Source organism: Tachysurus fulvidraco, chromosome 23 (genome assembly GCF_022655615.1).
Source record: "Tachysurus fulvidraco isolate hzauxx_2018 chromosome 23, HZAU_PFXX_2.0, whole genome shotgun sequence".
In the NCBI taxonomy this organism is placed as follows: domain Eukaryota; kingdom Metazoa; phylum Chordata; class Actinopteri; order Siluriformes; family Bagridae; genus Tachysurus; species Tachysurus fulvidraco.
This window is the reverse complement of record NC_062540.1, coordinates 6,233,925-6,256,965: the sequence shown is the minus strand read 5'-3', so window position 1 is coordinate 6,256,965 and position 23,041 is coordinate 6,233,925. Positions and strand designations below refer to the sequence as shown.

Sequence of the window (23,041 nt, the reverse complement as noted above, 5' to 3'; positions counted from 1 at the left end):
TTAATTTCTAAAGACAATAGAGCTTTGCATTTAGAGAACAATCCTGGGGCAGAACAGAAAGATCATTAAACAGAAGATTATGAGTTTTAATCCCAATGATACCAGTCATTATTGCACAAATGTTCTTTATGGGGACAGAGGGCATGCTTTCTTTTCCCTGTCAGTCACAGTGAATGGTGAATGTCGCATAGCTCAGGGGTGTTGGAAAAAGCTCATGCTGGTAGCTGTCTTAAGATAGGGGAGATCTGACTGGCTGCTCTTCCCACTGGCGGCACGGCAGTAGCACACAGCGGCCTCTCCGGATTCAATACTTTTTGGTTTTTATTTACAGTTTTTAGCCCGACCATTGCTACTACATGGATGCCAGAGACAGCGGTGTTCATGTATACAACCACCAGGACCTAATAAAGTACAGAAATCGTTTAACAACCAAGCTGCACGATGATGTACTGGATAGGCTACGTGACCTCGGCTTGCTGTGGAGACCAGACCTCCAGTCCCCGGTGTCGCCTGATACCAGAGACCAGGAGAGGGGATGGCGAAAGCGGTGCACGAGGAAGCGGAAGCGCGGTAAGCGGGCAGGTGTCCGTGCTAGGCTAAAAACAAACCCTAGCCGGCCGGCTCTCCTATCCATTCTACTCTCCAATGTTTGCTCCCTGGACAATAAAATGAACTACATCCGACTCTGAACGCTCTACACGGAGAGAGATTAGAAACTGCTGCGTGTTTGTTTTCACAGAGACGCGGCTCATCGACAGAGTTCTGGAGGCCGCCATTCAGCTGGACGGACTAACTTCATTTAGAGCCGACAGAAATGCAGTGGTGTGTGTGTTTATATCAACACGGAATGGTGCAAGAACTCTGTGCTTGTTTCTAGTTACTGCTCATCTTCAGTGGAGTTTGTGACTGTTAGATGCCGGAGTTTACATTCCTCCTAGAGCTATACGGAGCTATTAGCGATCTACTGTTTATCATAGCCAGAGATATCAACCATGCAAATCTAAAGTCAGTGCTCCCTAAATTCCATCAACATGTGCACTTTGCCACGGGAGGTGAAAGCACGCTGGATCTTGTTTACACAAACATGTGGCTACTCAGACCACATCACTGTTATGCTAATTCCAGCATACAGACCACTCGTCAGACGCTCAAAACCGGTTCTTCGGGACTGCTTTGAGTGCACTGACTGGAATATCTTCAGGGAGGCTGCAACCAACCATTCTCCGTCAACTTGGAGGAGTACATGTCAGCAGTGACGAGTTACATCGGGAAGTGCATTGGTGACGCTACTGTCTCCAAGACCATCACTACACACTCCAACCAGAAGCTGTGGATGACTGCTAACGTGATTGCACTGCTGAGGACTAGAGACCTAGCCTTCAGAACAGGAGACAGGGCGGCCATAAGAACAGCAAGGGCCAAACTGTCCCGAGCCATCAGAGAGGCAAAGCGCACACACGCCCAGACAATCCACAGCCACTTTGAAGACAGCGGGGACACCCGGCACATGGGGCAGGGCATACAGGCGATCACAAACTACAAGACAGCTTCACCTGCTTGTGATAGCGACGCCTCCCTCCCAGACCTCACTGGACCCCCTTCAGTTTGCATATCGTCCAAACTGCTTCACAGACAATGCCATTGCCACAGCCCTCCATTTAGCCCTCACCCATCTGGGCAATAAAGACACTTATGTATGAATGCTGTTCATAGACTTTAGTTCAGCATTCAACACAATCATCCCTCAGCACCTGATTGGGAAGCTGAGCATGCAGGGACTAAACACCTCCCTCTGCAACTGGATCCTGGACTTTCTGACTGGGAGACCTCAGTCAGTCCAGATCGGGAACAGCATCTCCATCACTACCACACTGAACACTGGAGCATACAGAGAGGAGGTGCAACAGCTAACTACCTGGTGTAGAACCAACAACCTGTCTCTGAATGTTGATAAAACTAAAGAGATGGTTGTTGACTTCAGAAGAGCACAGAGTGACCACTCTCCACTGAACATCGACGGTTCATCGGTAGAGATAGTCAAGAGCACCAAATAACCTGACCTGGTCACTCAACACCAGCTCCATCACCAAGAAAGCCTAGCAGCGTCTTTACTTCCTATGAAGGCTGAGAAAGGCACATCTCCCTCCCCCATCCTGACCATGTTCTACAGAGGGACCATTGAGAGCATTCTGAGCAGCTGCATCACTGTCTGGTTTGGACACTGCACTATCTCGGATCGCAAGACCCTGCAGCGGATACTGAGGACAGCTGAGAAGATCATTGGAGTCTCTCTTCCCTCTATCATGGACACAGCTAACAGCATTGTGGATGATCCCACACACCCCTCACACACACTCTTCACCCTCCTGCCGTCAGGAAAAAGGTACAGAAGCATTCGGGCCCTCACAACCACACCGTTTAACAGTTTCTTCCTACAAGCCATCAGACTCCATAATAACTGAACTGAACTGTACTGAGCACAACATACACACTGTATGGACTGCACAGACCCACACCACACGACGTGACGTGACATACGGCTAAGTATGGTGAACCATACTCAGAATTCGTTCTCTGCATTTGACCCATCCAAAGTGCACACACACAGCAGTGAACACACACATACACCGTAAACACACACCCGGAGCAGTGGGCAGCCATTTATGCTGCGGCGCCCGGGGAGCAATTTGGGGGTTCGGTGCCTTGCTCGGGATTACAAGTCAGACTCTCTAACCATTAGGCCACGACATACACACACTTCTAATATACATTGACTTGTTTACATGCTGCTTACATTCATCAAACTGTTTACATGCTTACTGTTTACAAACTGTTTACATGCTGTTTTGCACATTTTTTTTTACTTTTTTGCTCTTTGCACACACTGTCTAACATTTCAGTCATTTTGATCATACTGTACAATATTTCAGTTGTTGCTGTTTTTTGCACAATCTTATACACTATCTCAGGGACCTGCTGCTAAGAAAGGTGTGTTCATTCGACAGTGTTCATTCGAGTATTACTGCACGCAATATTGTCTGAACTTACAGTATTTACATACAGTATTGACACTGGTTCGTCGGCGCTGTTTTTTTGTTTACTGTCTTTTGTGTACTGAATTTTGTGTATTTTGTATTTTGTGTATTGTCTTGTAAACTTTTGTCTGCACAGTCTTGTCTGTCTTGTCCTGCACTGTCTTGTCTTGCACTGTTTGCACCAGGTTGCACAGCTGCACTTTATGTGGCTAGGACTACTTACTAAGTCCTAGCTCTGTCTTTGTTTTATGTAGCACCTTGATCCTGGAGAAACGTTGTCTCATTTCACTGTGTACTGCAACAGCTATATATGGTTGAAATGACCATAAAAAGCTTCTTGACTTGACCTCTTGACTTGAGAAATGGTCAGGGGTGGTGGTACAGGTTTATTGTTGTCAAAGAGATGATGCTTTACACCTTTCCTCTTGTCTCATTTAACCATCTCCTCTTTTGAATACCATGCAATTTCAGTCACATCTCCAATCAACCTTGTTATCATTGTTATCTACCACCCTCCTGGTCCTCCTTTCGATAGCTCCACTCTGATAGTGCTTGGTGATTTCAACCTCCCCTCTGACAAGCTTCAATCTTTTTCCCTCCTGACTCTTCTCGACTCATTCGCCCTGACACTCAACAGCTACATCCCCACACACAAAGGTGGCAATGTCCTGGACCTGGTTTTCACCCATCCTTCTCCAGCTACAGACATGACTGCTATCACACTACACATCTCCGATCATCACCTGGTATCCTTCACCATCACTCTCCCTAACTCACTATCCTACCTAAAACTACCTCTCACCCCCTCTCTCTTACCCACCACAACCTTCATTCTGTCTCCCCTTCTTCTGTAGCTTCTGGCACTCATTCTTCTTTTCCTGATCCTTTTCCTCATTATACCTTGGACTCGGCCACAAATACTTAACTCTCATCTCTTTCCTCAACTATGGACCTTTTCTCAACCTTATGGACCTGTCCACTAAACCCAAGAAAACTTCTTGCTCTGCTCCTTGGCTTTCAGATGTGTTGTGCAACAGTCAAAGAAAGCTAAGATCATCAGAGGGAAAGTGGAAGAAATCACAACTTGATGCACATCTTGATTCTTACCGTACACTCCTGGCCAAGTTCTCCTCAGATGTGACTTCTGCCAAGACTTCCTTCTACAAGGAAAAGTTTGAAGCTTCATCACAAGACCCTCAGAAGCTCCACAACATCATCTTTTCTCTACTAAAGCCCCCGGCTCCACCTTCTTCATCTTTCCTGACTGCAGAAAACTTTGCTTCTTTCTACCATGAGAAGATTGAGGAAATTTGTAGGACCTTCACTTCTGACCCGACGGCACTTCCATCTCAGAGTATGGATTCCCCCACTCCTTCGTTGTCGCATTTCTGAACTGTAGCAGCAGAAGAGATTTTACAACTCATCCAGTCTTACAATCCTACCTCGTTCCCATTGGATCAACTCCCTTCCACTATGCTCCAGACCTCACGAGACCTTCTGCCCTCCATTACTACTATCATCAATAGATCCACAGCATCTGGTCAGGTACCAACTTTCAAGTTAGCAAGGGTTATATTCCCATCCTAAAGAAACCTGCTCTGGATCCATCACACATCAGTAACTACAGACTGGTATCACTTCTCTTTTTTCTTTCAAAAATTCTTGAACGCATTGTCTATAACAGTGTTTCTCAAACTTTTTCAGCCCAAGGACCACTTTATCTTCCAATTTTTTTCTGAGGACCACCTACAGAATCCCACTCTAACACGCCCCCAAAAACCAACAAAATAGGAAGGATAAGCTAAATTTAAGTTTAATATGCAACTGTTTCAAGTCAAAAACTAATTATTCAAACACAAATGCAATGATATGATCAGAAATTATTATATAAATTTTTATTTAATTTGAAAAAGTAAATGTGAAATGAGTTGCAGCTTAATATGAACAAAAAACTGCACATGTGGGAAAAAAAATGCAATTAAACATACTGTAACAGCCTAGGTTCCACTTAATGCAATTCCGAAGAGCCATTAGTTTAAAACTGAGGTGGTGGGTATAGGAAGTCTATGGTTGTAAGTATGTTAACAATAAAATCTGAAAAAGAATGTTCCCCTTAATGTCCAATATCACTGAAATTACTGGGATTTTACACATGAAACAAAAACTAGTACTTTACAAAACTAATAGATCTGTGGATTGTGATATTTTCACCTAACTTTCTCACATGGTTTTCCACGGTGCGCTAGCTCCGTGGTATGCGGGAGTGTTGTGGCTAGTGGCCGTGACTCGGTATCTTCGGTTCCGGCTTCAGTGGGCCTTTGTGGTGCTGTAGTTTTGCTGCATTCAGTGGACGCTTGATCTTTTCTTATGACTCCTCTTTGGTTTAGCCACCGATCCATTTTTACATTATTAAAACAGAATGGCAAGAACTGTTTCGCAAGTACATTAAAAATCAACTTAAATAAGTGACGATTTTATAAACACTTGCCTAGTTTAGGTCATCTTTTCGCGGACCACTAGGGGTTGATGACGGACCACTAGGGGTTGACGGACCACACTTTAAGAATTACTGGTCTATAATCAACTGTCTGTCTACCTCTCACAGAACAACCTCCAAGATCCCAACCGGAACGTCCCTCCAAGATCCCAAGATCCCACAGAACATCCCTCCAAGATCTGGCTTTAAAGCAGCTCATTCCACAGAGACAGCCCTTTTGGATGTCTCTGAGAAACTACATGCAGCTAGATCAGCCAAACTGTCATCCGTCCTTATCCTCCTTGACCTTTCAGCAGCATTTGATACGATCAACTACAGTACAAGACTCTCTTGTCCACCCTCTGGAGTCTTGGGATTTGTGGATCAGCTTGGGAATGGTTCGCTTTCTACCTGGAAGGATGCTCATATCAGGTAACATGGAGGGGAGTGACATCTGCTCCACGCAGACTCTCCACTGGTGTCCCACAGGGCTCACTACTTGGTCCTCTTCTTTTCTCCTTGTATACTCACTCTTTTGGTGAAGTTATTTCCTCACATGGGTTCTCTTACCACTGCTATGCTAATGAGACACAACTTATCTTCTCTTTCCCACCCTCAGATACCACAGCTTCTGGTTGGATCTCAGCATATCTGGCAGAAATATCATCACGGATGACTGCTCATCAATTAAAGCTCAATTCTAGCAAAACTGAACTGCTGTTCATCCCAGGTGATTCATACCTATATCCCTGCACAACGATCTGACCTCACCTTCAGCAACAGCACGCAACCTTTGGGTAACCATGGAAAATCAACTGCCCTTTTCCTTTCATGTTGCTAATGTGACTGGCTCATGCTAGTTTCTTCTCTACAACATTAGAAGGATTTATTTTTGTCCATACAGGCTGCTCAGGGTTAGGGCTAGTCTCTTGTTATTTCAAGACTGGATTACTGCAACTTACTGCTGGCAGGTCTACCTATAAACGCAATTCGTCCTCTGCAAATGATCCAAAATGTAGCTGCATGGCTTGCTTTCAACCTGTCTAAGTTCTCACATACTGTACCACCCCACTGCTGCGATCCCTCCACTGGCTTCCGGTAGCTGCACGCATCAGATTCAAAACACTGATGCTGGCCTACCAGCTCCCTCTTACCTCAAAGCCCTCATCACTCCTCCAACTGCACCCCGCACCCTAACCTACCAGCACTGCTCGACTGGTTCCACTATCTCTCAGGGTAAGAGGCAAGTATACTACAAGACTTTTCTCTGTTCTGGCACCAAGGGGATGGATTGAACTTTTCCTAGGGTCAGGACAGCTGATTCACTGGCTATTTTAAAACGGCGGTTGAAGACCTAATTATTCAGGAAACACTTCAACTGGCACTTCTTTCTCTATCTTTTGCATTTATAAAAAAAAAAAAAAACCTTTGACACTTTTAATTGTAGCTTTGAACAATGTTTTAAACTCATTGTATCTTAAGTATGTAACCTAAGAATTAATATATCCAATGATAGAGATTTAAGCACTTATGTACGTTGCTCTGGATAAGGGCGTCTGCCAAATGCTGTAAATGTACAGTAAATGTGGTATGTGGGAATTGAACAAATAAGGGAGAAAATGAGTTAAAAATGTGAGGGGTGTCATCTTGGTTGACTGGTTTTCTCCTTCTTTTTAAAAAAATGTTGGTGACTGGCTGTGCTCCTGTGTGTAATTGAGAGCGACCAGCTTATAGTGGTTACAAAAAGTAGGTGTGAGTTTGATGTCCTATATAATGAAAACCCACCCAGCAAGACAATAACAACTCTGTTGTCATTTTTTTATGAATATCCAAAAATTAGACAGAAATGTTGTTATTTTGGATATATACATAAAGCAAGCCAATAATTAGAAGCAAAACAAGACATGTCCATTCTGATTTTTACTGTGACATTAACGGATGTTCTTGACTTTACTGTTCTTCTGCCACATGATAGGCTGATTGAATAATTACATAAATGTACAAGTGTTCCTAATTTGTCCCTGGTTGTCCAGTGGCATGATTACATGCTTTCCACCACCACGGCCCAGGTTCGATTCCTGGGGCAGGCAACCAATCCAGCCACTGAGGGGTTAACTGGGAGGGTTAAACCAGGAAGGATCTCCAGCATAAAACCTGTGCCAAATCAAAATATGTGGCTTGAATATTCCACTGTTTGACCCCTAATCAGGGAGCAGCCAAAGGACAAGACTGGGTATCTCTAATAATGTGTCCAGTTAGTATACATACATACTGTATGCATTTTTTTCCCTTACATAAATATGACTTTTGATTTGTGATATTTTTTTAGTCATAGGCAACACAGCATTAGCTAGTTTGAAAAGAGCAAGGCTTTACAATGAGTACTAAGACCTGGGGCTCCATGGGCTATTAAGGCACTACTTATGTTAGACTTATTGTGATGCATTGGTCTTTACCATCTGCTTGTCACCTGCCTTGGATGTGGTTGCCCACATTCAGCATAAATGGGATTTATTCCAGACAACACTGCAACTCCTCCAAGACCAGATTGATGGTAAGTGTGTTGACTTCATTATTCCACTGGTTAATGTGAACTTCTTGAAAAAAGACTGAAACCTGGTGAATCTACTTTGGTGAATCTACTCTGGTGAATTTTCAATTCAGAAGTGTCCACCTCCACCACAAAAGGCACAAGGTAGGATCCAGTTGGCTCAGTTGTAGTGAATGAGTGTTTGAAGCCTGCGTGAGGTGTCCTTGAGGAGAGTAGTCAGAAGAGCTTTAATATACTTAAAACTCTTTATGTAGAACCCATTGAAGCTAGATAGTATTGGGGTGTGGCCATTCCAGGATAGGTTGAATTTTACATCCCTGAACATCCACACCATAAGGAGAGAACATGCACAAAAAAGAAATGGTAGTTAAATAAAATTCACATTTCCCAGCTTTTATGGACAATTTGTGTTTAAGCAGTCTATCCAACACACCTCTCACTGCAAGTTACCTCTGAAACATTTGACCAGCAGCTGATCTATTGAACTTCTATTAGCTCTAGATTTAATTATCCTTGAGTATCAGAATTCAAATGTAATCTAGCCACAGTGTTTGCAAGCCAGTGAGCTGGTCCCAGGCCTGGATAAATAAAGATGTGCAAGTAATAGGGTTGTGTCAGGAAGGACATGTGGTGCAAAACGTGCCAAATCTAAAGAGGCCTGGGTTAACAAAAAACGCCACCGGCATTGATGACCTACAGGGTGATAGTGGAAATTGGACTACTGTTGTCATGAAAGGAGAGGAGGGATAAGGGTTCATAGACAGAGAGAGAAGAGAAAGGTAGGAGTACAGTACAGGTCTGAGGATAGGGACACTTAACGTTGGCAATGACAGGGAAAGGTAAAGTGCTTGCGTACATGATGGAGAAAAGGAAGGTAGACATACTATGTGTGCAGGAGTCTAGTTGGAATGGGAGCAAAGTACATAGTATTGGAGTGGGATATAAACTATTTTATTAGGGTGTGGAGGAAGAGAAATGGGGTAAGAGTGATTCTGAAGGATGAGTTTGTGAGAAATGTTTTAGAGCTTTTAGAGTCAGGGTAGTTTAAAGTTAGAAATTAAAGGGGTGATGTTGAATGTTGTCAGTGATTATGCTTCATGAATAGGCTGTGAGTTAGAAGAGGAGAGATTGTGGAGTGAGTTAGATAAGGTGTTACAAAGCACTCCCAGATGGGAGAGAGTAGTGATTGGAGCAGACTTCAACAGGCATGTTGAAGAGGGGAACAAAGGTGATGAGGAGGCGATGGACAGGTTTGGTGTTAAGAAAAGAAGATAAGGAAACATGGTGGTGGAACAAGGAAGTACATGACAGCATTCAGAGGAAGAGGCTAGCTAATAATAAGTGGGACATAGAAAGGACAGAAGAAATAGACATGATTAAAAGGAATCACAGAGCAGAGTGAGAAGGGACACAGCAAAGGCCAAACAGAAAGCATACGATAAGAGTGGATTCCAGGTTATGCCAGGTTAAACACGAAGGAAGGCTAGAAGGACTTGTACATATTAGTGAGACAGAGAGATAGAGATGGGATAGGATGTGCAACAGATAAGGGTGATTAACAATACAGATGGAAAGGTGCTAACAGGTGATGAGAGTGTGCAGAGAAGATGGAAGGAATATTTTCAGGAGCTAGTAAATGAGGAAAATGAGAGGGAAAGACAAGAAGAGGTGAATATTGTAGAGAAGGAAATATCTTGATGTGAATCAAGAGTTGAAAGTCTGTTGGTCCAGATGACATACCTGTGGAGGTGTGGAATTGTTTAGGAGAGACAGCAGTGGGGTTTCTATCTAGGTTGTTCAACTGGATTTTAAAGCATGAGAAGATGCCTAAGCAATGGAGGAGAAGTGTTCTAGTGCTAATCTTCAAGAACAAGGGCGATTTGCAGAGTTGTAGCAACTACAGAAGTATAAAGTTGATGAGCCACACAATGAAGCTATGGAAAAGAGTAGTGGAAGCTAGGCTGATGCAATTTTTGCTCTGAGAATATTAATGGAGAAGTACAAAGATGGTCAGAACTAGTTGCACTGCGTCTTTAGAGATAGTGTATAACAGGATGCTGAGAGAGGAGTTATGGTAATGTATGAGAGGAGTATGACAGCAGTGAGATTTGCTGCAGGTCTGACAAAGAAGTTCAATGTGGAGGTGGGGCTTCGTCAAGGATCAGCATTGAGTCCCTTCTTGTTTGCTAAGGTGATGGACAGGTTGACAGATGAAGTCAAACAGGAATCTTCATAGACAATAATGTTTGTTGTGACAATGTAGATCTGTAGTGAGAGTAGAGAGCAGGTGGGGGAACACCTGGAAAGGTGAAGGTCTGCACTGGAAAGAAAAGGAATGAAAGTCAGTAAGACAGAAAACATGTGTTTTAACAAGAGGGAGGGAAATAGAACAGTGAGGTTACAGGGGGCTGAGGTCAGTAAGGTGCAGAAGTTTTTTTTTTTGTTCAGCCGTCCAGTGCGACGGTGAGTGTGGAAAAGAGGTGATGATGTGAGTGTAGGTGAGTTGGACTGGATGGAGAAAAGTGTCAAGTGTGTTGTGTGACAGAAAAGTGTCAGCAAGAATCAAAGGAAAGGTTTACAAGACAGTAGTGAGACCAGCTATGCTGTATGGGTTGGAGACTGTAGCAGTGAGGAAAAGACATGGGGCAGAGATGGAGGTAGCAGAGATAAGGATGTTGAGGTTCTCTTCAGGAGTGAGAATCAGAGGAACAGCTCAGGTTGGCTGTTTTGGGGACAAGGACAGAGAGATTAGATTGAGATGGTTTGGACAGGTACAGACAGGGGATATGGTTATATTGTTAGAAGGATGTTGAAGATGGAGCTGCCAGGTAAGAGGTCAAGAGGAAGGCCAAAGACAAGATATACAGTATAGATGTGTTAAATGAGGATATGAAAGTAATTGGTGCGAGAGTAGTGGATGCTGAGGATAGAGTTACTGTAGGTGGAAACAGATGATATAATAAAGCAGGAATTATTTTAAAAGCAAATTCATTCACATGGAAAATGTTCACAAAGTAAATGCCCAGCCAGATAGACAGCGAGATGCTGGTAATCACCGCATGGCAATTTGGATGGGTTTTGGAGCACCGCTCTTAGTCCAGCACTGACTACTGGCTTTGTTAGTTCCATCCTCTGATTGAAAATTGCAGGGCATATTCAAATGCAGTCTCACAACCTTGGATGAATCAATATTGCATACAAAATGGTATATTTAAAGATAAATATTTAAATTAAATATTTGAAATATTTATGACCTGTTTTATAAACAGAACTTTAATTTATTCTCACTTCTCATATTGTTCTGCATCACTCCTCTTTTCTTATTAAAAGCCTATTGATTGTGGACTCCCAAGACACCAAATCCAGATGATTTGAGACGCCACTAATTACAAAGCATCGAGTTAAGGAAAAAAGATATGGGGGTGTGTAATTAAGGTTCCACTGGCACTTCTGCCACTAATCAGTGCCTGTGTGTGTGTGTGTGTGTGTGTGTGTGTGTGTGTGTGTGTGTGTGTGTGTGTGTGTGTGTGTGTGTGTGTGTGTGTGTGTGCACACTGGTAGTTGTAGAAGGTCCAAGCTCTTGAATGACTGCTAAGGACAGCGGATAATTTGAGCATTGTGGAAACATGTGATTTGGGTATCTCAGAGTCAGCAGCTGTGTGACCTTTAAACCACATGAAGCCATTTTTCATTGTATCTGTGTGTAATCCATAAAAGTGCCTTCATGGCAATGCCACAAAATGGTCAAAATAAGTCTGGTGTATTTAAATTTAAAAACAAGATTTTGCCAAATTGTGTGTGTGTGTGTGTGTGTGTGTGTGTGTGTGTGTGTGTGTGTGTGTGTGTGTGTGTGTGTGTGTGTGTGTGTGTGTGTGTGTGTGTGTGTGTGTGTGTGTGTAAACATGCACCTCTGAAGCTTGGTGACAGGCATTGGTGTTGACAGCACAGATGGCTCTAGCCTGGCAGTACATGGAAAGTGTGTAAAGATATCTAACTCTTTTCAAAGTATTAGAAACTTGGACACTAAATATTAATATAAAATTATTTCCAAAATGACTGGATGACTGGTGTATGGTCAGTTGTTTGCTATAGAAATGATGATCAAATTATGTACATGTCATAGATGTCTTTTTGAATCTCCATTCTTATGACTAATTGGACAGATTGAACCACATGCTCACACCATTGGGTGCCCTAGTTAGCAGCAACAGAAGCAGATATTAATTCAGATCAGATTCAGTGGAATGGGTGAGTAACTATATTATTCATGGATATACTAGCACCTGCCATAAAACTCTGAATAGATCTCCACCTGGAGTTAAGAGGGTGGTCTGGGGTGGTTATGGGCACAACTGTTTTATCAGAACTGTTATGATGCTGCTCAATTTGGATTTTAGGAAACAAAATCTATTCATTTGTAACATTATTTTCATCACACAATTCTAAGCTGCTTGTTCCTAACTGAATTTGTCCTTTCATATTAATATGTTGCTAAAAATTAAACCGTTTAAGTTACTGTAACTGTAATAGAGCATGAATTGGTTGAGAGCAGTGCCAGCTCTCAAAGAAAAGAAAAATCTTTTCAAAATATATACATATTATAGATTTAGAGATTATCTTATATTACATATTGCATCATTGGATGCATCTGGATTTCATTGTAAATAAATAAATACATTTAGCATTAGGAGTAATTCTGTTTCCCTTTAATTACAATATTAATACTTGGGTTTATGATGGGGAAGCACTATAGCATTATAACATAACAATCTTGTAAACACACTAGTTAAGGCTAAAACAAACACACAGTTTAGATCACATGCATCAGTTTTTAATTTGAAGATTGTATATGGAGAATTAAACAGGTTCAGATACTGACAGTGTCCTTGCAATGCACCCCTTATATATTTAAATTTTATTAATCTGATTACAGACAGACAGACAGACAGACATGTTAGGGACCAAAAGTTTGAGATAAAAAGAAGATTTTAGAAGTTTTAAATACTGAGAACAATGAAAGTAAATTTTCAATATCTTATGTTTTTAATATTTTTGTTAAGATATTACATGAGTTGTCAGTGATCATTTGTAATAAAAAGTTTGTATTAAATTAGAAAAGAATTCAAAACCCAAGCATTTTCACTACTGCAGAAAGACTGCCATTGCCCTTGGGAAGAACCTTACTGTCGAAAGTGCTGCATACTTCTAAAGCATAAAATTACAAAAATATTTCTGCAGAATAAATCTTTCAGTCAGTTTATTCCTAGGTCTGCTTTTTATAACGTTTTTTTTTTTGCTTATTATGTCTGAGATATCAGATGATCAGCTAGGTCAGATGTAAAATGACCACAGTGGCAACATGCTAAGCGTTAGCATGTTTGTCTTGCACTTTGAGGGTTGCTCTTAAGATTCCCGTCTCTGCCTTGTGTGTCGAGTTTGCATGTTCTTCCCGTAGGTTTCTTCCCGCAGTCTAAAGACATGTGTTGGCATCTTTAAAGGCATGCGAGTGTGTGTGCAGCTTAAAATTTGAAATTTGTCCATGTAGACAATGTGTAATTAAGTATCCATATCATGTGACCACTCTACCCCAGCTCTGTGTCCCACCTTAGTCTCTCCAAGCAAAATGTTCTGGATCCACCACTGAGAGTAGCACTAATGACTCACTCATGCAGTCTGATCAGCATGTGGACTCTTCCAGGGGGCATATCACACACTCTGTCTCAGCTTCTCTTTAAATTGCAGCAGATTTCTGTCTGATTCCGTACTTGCAAATTACGCCCGTCTTTTTTTTTTGATGTGGGGGATAATTACATACTTTAAATCTTAACTAGGCCTTTTGAATCCATGATAGAAAGCAAAATATGACTGATTATATGGTATTTGGACCATATACCACTGCTCTTATTACAGTATTTGCTGTGCCAAAATATATATAAGATAATGTAATAATTTTTACATTAAGATATTTTCAAGATAATTTTTATGTATAAAAATACATAAGTTATGGTTATGGAGTATACAAAGACACCCTTGTTTAATACTGTAACATAATCTGATGTATTAGTGAAAGCTGACTAATGTTAGATCACAAGTCAGATCAGTTCTAAAATATACTTGTACTATGCCTCTAGAGCGGATAAAGCTGAACTCCAAACGCTGTTACAGTATATTTCAGCCACCAAAAATGAATGAATGAGACCTAATTAAACTTCTTTTTTTGTTCTGCGTTGTTTAAATGTCATACAAAACCAACCTAGCTATTATTCATTTAAACAAATCATAACATAACTTCTCTATGATCTACATTAAGCTCAATATTTCCTCTTATGTTCATTTTATCTCCACTTGTTTATGTTCCAGAAATGAACATTTGCCATCTCCTGCCACCTGAACATAATCAACAGCCATGGTTTCTTGAGTTCAGACTGTGCTGGACTAAATACTAGAGAGAGATTGCCAAGTGATCATCACAACATCCTGCAGTCTAAGCACAAACGCAGTGTAGGAGTAGACAGTGAAACCTAACACGATGCCTAAGAGAACGATAGGGCGGCCCTAGCTCACTTTGTAGTTGGCAGAATTTAGCTTTAATGCAAGGATTCTTTCAAAGACTGCTCACTGAGAAAATGTCTCCTGTTATAATGATGATAGCTGCACATTTACTGCTGCAGTAATTACACATGGAAAAAAACAATCCCTGTGGAACAATGCCAAACAATCTTACAGTATTCTGTAGATTTACTCTGAAGAAGACACACTTTAGGGATTACTATGTCCTGCCATCTGACCTACATTAACCACAGGATCTTTTAAATAGATTATTTGTTATCTGTTATTAAGAAAATAACAATGAGAAATTCTCAAATCTTCTAATAACATTTTCTTTGGTGGTTTATGCTGTTATTACCACAAAATTATTTCATGTTTATTTGATATAAATCATCCGTTTCTTCAAACCAGTGCCAAGATATGTGAATGCATCAGTAAATAAGTATTAATTTAATTCAGGGGGAAAAAAACTTAATACTGAAGAAAAAAATCCTGCCTGCTGTGAAGTGAGAAAATAATGGACAACTAATGAGACACACACTTGTTTGCAATATGTCAAAGGATCTGATCATTAATTCTATGCAGGAAGCAACTGAAGTTACATTTCTAAGTAGCTAACTCAATTAACCACTTCAGTTAGTCAATAGTTAATAAGCAGACAATCCATACAAGTGCATATTTATAAAAATGCATGCAACCTTTGAATGAACGCTCATGGCAGTCCTCAAGACGCAGATATGGCTGATATCACAAAAATTAATAATAATAATAATAATAATAATAATAATAATAGAAAAGAGGAAGTAGCAACAGCATTTATGTGGGTGTTAGATTAGCATTTTTAAATTTAAAATAATTGAACTGCAGCAAGTCTTTTTGTTTTTGTTTGTTTATAAAAATGTTTGCAAACCGCAAACCAGTGCCAAGATATGTGAATGCATCAGTAAATAAGTATTAATTTAATTCAGGGGAAAAAACCCTTAATTAAATAGAATTTAAGAATCTTGTATCCTCATTTTCAGAGATTCAATTATATAATTGAATTCAGGTTCCAGATTCAGTTATATAAATATTAGCGACCCTGACTACAGTATAGCTAACAAGCAAATTTTAGACATCGATTATTTAGCAGCGAGAAGTCGTGGTATATAAAAGCATTTCAGATGGTTTAAGTTAACCCAACTAATACAAGAAAGGACATTTCAATTCACATTTGATTTGTTAAGATCACCCTTGCAGTGTGGTTATAGGTTTTGTATAAAATAATCCGACTCAGACCTGGAGGGAAATGAACTGTAGGTGGGTGGAAAGAACATGTGTGGTGGAGTTCAGTACTGGGTAATCTATAAAAAGAATAACAAGAAATCTGTCAAACGATAAAATTCAAAAGGAAAACACTATAGGAGATATTTTTGTTTCTTGGTGGAAATGACTTAAAGCCTTTAAAGACAGAGTTCAGAAGAACAAAGAACAGGGATCGATATATAAATATTAGCGGCAACAACAAGTAAAATAAAAAATAAAAAAAATTATTTGAATTGCATGGAAACAATAATTGATTTAATACAGAATGAAGCTTTTTAAATAATTTGATTATATTAAAATATCTTAAGAAAATTAGAAAAAGAAGTATACAATTTAAATGTATAGATTTATAAATTGATAAGTTTGGTAAAGTTCAGAAATTTTACATATAGTGTAAAAACAGCAGAAACACTTCTTATACTTCATACTCTCATACAAATTTAGTGGTTGTTCAATTGTATTTCTGAGCTCGAACAGAGATTTAAACGTCATGGGTTGTTACATCTCCCTCTGCTGTCCATCTGCCATCATGCTAAGAGCCTGAAACAGTCCATTATTTCATAGTATAGCCACCATGGATATAATAAGTAATTATTTACAATACATTTTTATATAGTTACAATACATCCAAAGCTGGAGTATTAAAATCTATTAAAATCTATTCATCTATAAAACCTGAACCTATGTGTTACTTTTCATCCCTTTTGATTTATTTGAAACAAACTTGTGAAAACTGCCTCTCAACATAGCCATAATCCACCACATTCTTAGTCAATCCTAGGTTGCAAGTTCTAATCCCAGGTCCACCAAACTGCCACTGCTGGGTCCCTGTACAAGGCCCTTAACACTCAATTGCTCAGTTGTATATAATGAGAGAAAAAATGTAAGTTGCTCAGGATAAAGGCATCTGTCAATGTCAATCTCCACTTTTGATTGGGCTACTAGCCAAAGTTATAGTCCTCACCTGCTCCTGTAAGTCTGCTCACATTTTGTCCTCACCTGCTCATCTTTGTCTCAACTTTTTTCTTCAGTTCTTTGGCCCTTCTTCTGCCACTTTATATATTGCATATTTAGAAAATTTGAGCTCAGTGTCTTTTGTTTTGAGTAGTTCAGAAGGTTTTTCATGCACCTCATTATCTTTTAAACAATGAAGCAAAGAAAATAAGAATGCAATGAGCAGCAATTCTGTAGGATGAAGTGCCTTGTTGATGAAAGATTAAAGAAACTAGCCAGACTAATTTGAGCTTACACGAAGGGATTTGATTACGTGACAAACAATGGCAGGAAATTTGTTGGAGTAATGCTTAATATACCCAAAGGGTTTAAGATATTTGGTTCCGATTATCTCAGCAGCATCATTTTGACCATCTTATTAACCTACTCTTATCACATGTGTGTGGTATACATTCAAGATATGTAGAACTGGAAAACTGAGAGAGGTGTGTGCCAAGAATTCATTTACCATTGAAATACATTGCCAACAGCCAAGACACCAAGCAACATTGACACAAGGATTCATGCTGTTTACACCAGATTGTAGCCATGTCACAGCATAAAGTGAGATTCACTGTTCAGGCAGAATGAAGTCATCCAGTTTTGTCGATCATATACAGTACGCAGTGCGTCATCATCATCATCATGATTACAAAATGCAGTCATAGTCTTGCACATTTATTTATCTATTTTATAAACACTTTTTGTATTGAGCATTAACATTTACATGATAGTATGTTAAAACAACAGGACATGACAGGACAAGACAAACCACAACTGACTGAAAGAAAAAAAAGGAATGTTGTGTATCATAGTGTGAGTATCATAGCATGTGCAACACAGATCACCTATACATTTGTTCATAGTTTATAAATATAGATTACAAACATATTTTATACATATAACGTATATTAATAAGACCATTGAGAGAGCTATGTCATCCCTCCAGTTATTTAACATAAATTTTTCTTTTGTAAGGTCTTGCACACTTTTTTTATACTATGATTAAATTTACAGTCGTAATTTGTCGTATTATGTTTCCAGTTGTATTCTAGTTGTCAGTGTTCTGGTTTTGTGTTCTCACCCTTTATTTGCATTAACATTGTATGTTAAAAAAATAAAGGGAAACCTAAATAAAAAGAGCTTACATCCATCTGTCTCTGGCTTAAATTCACAATAAGAATGTTCATTTGTTTGGTTAATACTAGCCAACACTGACATGACTGTTTTAAAGCTTCTATTTTTAAAGACATCTTTCATCACATTTCACAAGAAAGAATCAACAAAAGAAACTGACAAATTACTTAATATCAGACGTCATATATTGCTTAACTGGAGTAATAAATTTAAATATCATCTTTCCCTATATGGCATTTGACTAATACGTCTAAATAGTATAAAAATGTCTAAAAATAATTGTAACCAGATTTTCTTTAACTGGATACATGACTCATACTGTACTCTTGTATATTCAGTTTATTTTTTATCCTTCAATCCAATTATAAGACTCATTTTCATATGCAAGCTGAGCTGAAAAGATGACAACATTAGCAATCCCTCAATAGCACAAGTTGGTAACTTTATACCCAGGACCTGAAAACAATTCTGAAATGAATGAACCAGTTCATGGTATTGCCAAGTTGTCTGTCCATGTTAGTGAGGGAGTATACATAACAGATGTAGGATTGTTGTATAATGATGGCCTCATGTTGAGCATCCAATGACATGGTGCCATTTACTCTCATAAGGCATTTAATTCAAGCAGGATTTATTTATATATCAGGAGTCTTATGGGTATCAATACATGCACTTTGCAATTTACGGTGGGATCAACATTCACATCATCATCCAGAACATTAAAAACACATGTCTAATATTGTGTAGATTCCCCTAATGCCACCAAAACAGCTTCAAGGCATGGACTCCACAAGTGAATCTGACATGTGAATCTGGCACCAAGATGCTAGCATCTGGTCCATTCATTCCTGTAAGTTGTGAGGTAGAGCCTCAGTGGATCGGACTTGTTTTTCCAGCACATCCCAGAGCTGCTCTATCGGATTGAGATCAGGGGAGTTTGGAGACCAAATAAACACTTAGTAGGGAGCATCATCCTGCTGAATGAAGCCAGCGTACTTTACTTGTTCTGGAGCAAAACTTTAGGTAGATGGTAAGTTCACATGAATGCCAGGATGAAAACTTTCTCAGCAGAACATTGCCCAGAACTTACACTTGCATTCTTCCCATAGTGCCCCCTGCTGTCATCTTTCCCCCAGGTAAATCATGCACACACACCCCCATCAAGCTACACGATGCAAAAGGATGATAAATGTAGCATTGTTTGGTCTTGAGAAAATTAAATCCAGTGCACACAGTAGATACGGCCCTCAAAGCGATGCATCGGCTAACTCAACGTGGCTAGTTCACTATTATTAATTATTACATAAAATCCTAATTTGTAGTCCTCAACAAAATATATTGAATTTACTGTTGTAAGGAGATTTTACAGCTTTGAGTCATGACTGACTGAGATACCATTTACTAGGTAACTGATTATGCATTATTTTAATCAAAGCACAGTAAATATTAGTAGCTAATTTAATCTAATTGAAAAAAAGTTTTTTTATTAAAATAAATTTTGATTTTTTTTTTTTTGCTCTGACATTTGCATTAATTGAAAGCAAAATAAAATCTTAAATGAATGTTTGGCTGCTTCATCATTCACTAATATGGGAGATGCTGGGGTTAAAAATTGTACCGCAGGCAGCCACTAGAGGACCCCAGAAAGATTTTGGCCATTTGAAAAGAACCGGTTGAATTCCCATTAAACATCTTGTTAAAGACATAAATATTCTCAGTGGCCTTGGGAATACAGTCTGGATTCAGCTGGTAAGATATTATATTGCAGAATGTGGGATGTATAAGAAGTTAACTGGAAGAGTTCAAAACTGTATATACTCTGTGTTCTTGTTGTTTCCAGGTAATGATACACATTATATAATGCATATATATATTTTTTATGCAAACATTATGGACAGCTTGTTCGAATGTAACGTGGCTAATGGACATAAGGAGGTATTTAAATAGCTGATGCAAAAAAACTGAAAAATAATAATTGACAGGCTCTTTGCTGCAGTGTTCCCCTACTCCATAACAGCATCTGTGCTTATCCATCTGTGCTTATCCACTACCCATGATCACAAGACCTGCACGATACCATAATCCCGGTTTATTCACATCTTTATATGTGCCTGACTAAATCTCTGGCTTCATCATATATTATATATTTGTTTACCCATGTCTTTTCCTGTTTGCTGATCACATGACCAGTTATCCATCTATAGTTTTTGAATGTTATCTGATCCTGCTGGTTTGTTTGCATTGACTTATTTTAATAAAGCCCAGACCTGTACTTGCATGCTGCTGTTTACATTTTATTCCACAATCAATATTTATTTATTTGTTTGTTTGATTGTTTGTTTGTTTATATAAAATTGAGCACAAGCTATATTTTAAAAGCATTTAGAATAGAGAGTGATTGGATTTCCTGGTCCTAGTTCATGTGTCTAATCTGATCCACAAAGGGCCGGCAGATTTAATCAGATATTTATTTAGCCACATAATTATTCAGTTGATCTGTGTTAGTAGGCTCTCTGTTCTCCTTGATGCAATGAAAGCCTGGACCCACACCAAACCTTTCTAGATAAGACTGACATTACTACTCTAGGCATTATTCCCATATTATCCTGATTTGGTGTAATGACTGTAATGCAATTTGTCTGATTAAATTTCAGTTCAACTTCATATCTATAGCAATTCTAGCAAAAGCATTTGTGCAGGGAAGTGATGTCGTCCTTGAGAGATCCTGTACAGTGGGTTCATTCTTACACCATTGTATGTTTTCTTTAACCTTTAGTTTCCTCTTCCAAGGAAAGTTAGTGACGTTTTCTGATACAATATGGAAGAATGTAATGTTTGTTCATTCCAGGTTACGTAAAGGAATTAATTTAACATGAAGTTAAAAGTGAAATAATCAAATGATATGATCTTTTCCTAATAATCTGCATGACAACTTTAATAACTCTCTTTATTGTCTTTTAGATCTTCTGGACTGTGTAATAATCACATATATTATTTCTTTTAAATATTTTTACCTATTCTTTATTACTAGACATTGTTATATTTCTGCCACTTGCTATAATTCTATTGAATATAACCTCATTTTTAATCAGATTAAAGATTTCATTTTAAACTAACTCTCTCTCTCTCTCTCTCTCTCTCTCTCTCTCTCTCTCTCTCTCTCTCTCTCTCTCTCTCTCTCTCTCTCTCTCTCTCTCTCTCTCTCTCTCTCTCTCTCTCTCTCTCTCCAAAGCAAAGTTGCAACATGTAAACTCCAGACACACACAGGGGCAGGAATTAAACCCATATAAAATTGAAATAGCTATGAGTCATGGATGACTGAGCCACCATTTGCAAGCTGGCGGACATGAAATATGAGTAGCTAATTTCATATTTCAGCTGAAAATAAACTGCTAAACATTGAAGTCAACACAATATGCCTGTTGTGGAAATATATCAATTAAATAATACATTTATTACAGTATTTCACAATTGCTAAAACACTAAACCCCATTCTCTGAACCCAATGCTCAGTGGCCTAAACCCATTTGCCGAATCAATCACTTTGTAGGCAAAACCTTAAACAAGTTCAGGTTAAGTCACTGTTTGCAAATCTCATCCACTCTTTTTGCAAAACTCTAAACACATTCTTACTCACTAAAACACATTTTGCAACATTTCTGTGTTGCAAAATGGTAAATACATGTGGCAAAAAAAAACACAATTACAACACAGCTGTCATCGTTTACACACAAAATTGTTCACACTTGTTTCTAATGATGTGATCAAATCAGTTGTCTAGAATATAAGCCATTTCAGAGTATACACTTCCTATACATACATATATTGTTCATGTACATACACTTTCGCAGAAGTATGTCTTTCTGTGACACTTACAAAACCATTTATTTGTCTCTTTTCTATATAGAGGGTGTTTGAAATGGATTCCATGGAAAGGCCCCATGAATATATTTTTGTAGATGAAGCAGGGTTCAATCTGGCGAAGAGGAGAAGGAGAGGCTGGAAAATAATTGGCCAACATGCCATTGTGGAAGTCCCTGGCCAGCATGGTGGCAATGTCACTCTATGTGCAGCCATAAGCAATGGGGGGTTCTCCACCATCATGCAACCCTTGGGCCATATAACACTGACCATCTTCTTACATTTCTGGGTGGTCTTCAGGATGTTTTGTTTGCAGGATCATCAGCAGGCAGTGCATCCTGTCTATGTTGTGGTTTGGGACAATGTCAGCTTTCACCGTGGTGTCAGAATACCTGAGTGGTTCAACATCAACCAGCGATTCATGAAAGTTTGCCTTCCACCATACAGCACTTTCCTCAACGCAATTGAAGAGTTTTTCTCTGCGTGGCGATGGAAGGGCTATGACATGGCTAACACATATACAAGGGTAAATGTTTTACAGGCAATGGAATTGGCCTGTGATGACATAGGTGTGGAGTGTTGTCAAGGCTGGATTCGGCACACGAGAGGGTTCTTCCCCCGTTGCCAAGGAAGCGACAACATTGCATGTGATGTGGACGAAGTCCTCTGGCCGGACCTAGCACGAAGACAGGATGCTAAGGTGGAATGAGTCTCTCATTGACTTTGATTTTGCAATTGCACAATATTTTGTGTAAAACGATTTTCATTTAGAGTTGTGTTTGTTCTTTGGGCTTACTTTATTATTATGCTGAAAATACAGAAATTCAATACTGTATTACTTGTAGTACTTGCAGTATGCAATATATTTGCTGTACTGAGTTGTGAATTATTTACTTTTATTTATAGCAAAATTATTTTCTCAATGCAATAAACATTTTTTCTCTATAACTACATGTCCTGGACGCTGTGTTCTCAATTTTTTTGATGTAGTGTCTAATGAATGCTGATGAGTGTTTATATATATTGACTGGCTGGGTTTATGTTTTGAAAGCATTGTTTGATTTTGAGCACAGATCAAATGGTTTTGAGGCAAGTGTTTGATTTTGCCAGAAGAGTCGGGGGTTTTGTGAATGT

At 39.2% G+C, this 23,041-nt stretch overlaps 1 protein-coding gene across 1 annotated transcript in view; it reads left to right on the top strand.

The window, feature by feature from the left end:
* The window catches only part of LOC125140009, a 38,936-nt gene extending 15,951 nt beyond the window's left edge, over positions 1–22,985 (top strand). The window contains exon 2 of the mRNA XM_047806767.1: positions 21,954–22,985. Within this exon, the coding sequence (XP_047662723.1) occupies positions 21,954–22,616 (663 nt within the window). The 3' untranslated portion in view covers positions 22,617–22,985. The remainder of the gene's footprint in view (positions 1–21,953) is intronic.
* The last annotated feature ends 56 nt before the right edge of the window (positions 22,986–23,041 follow it).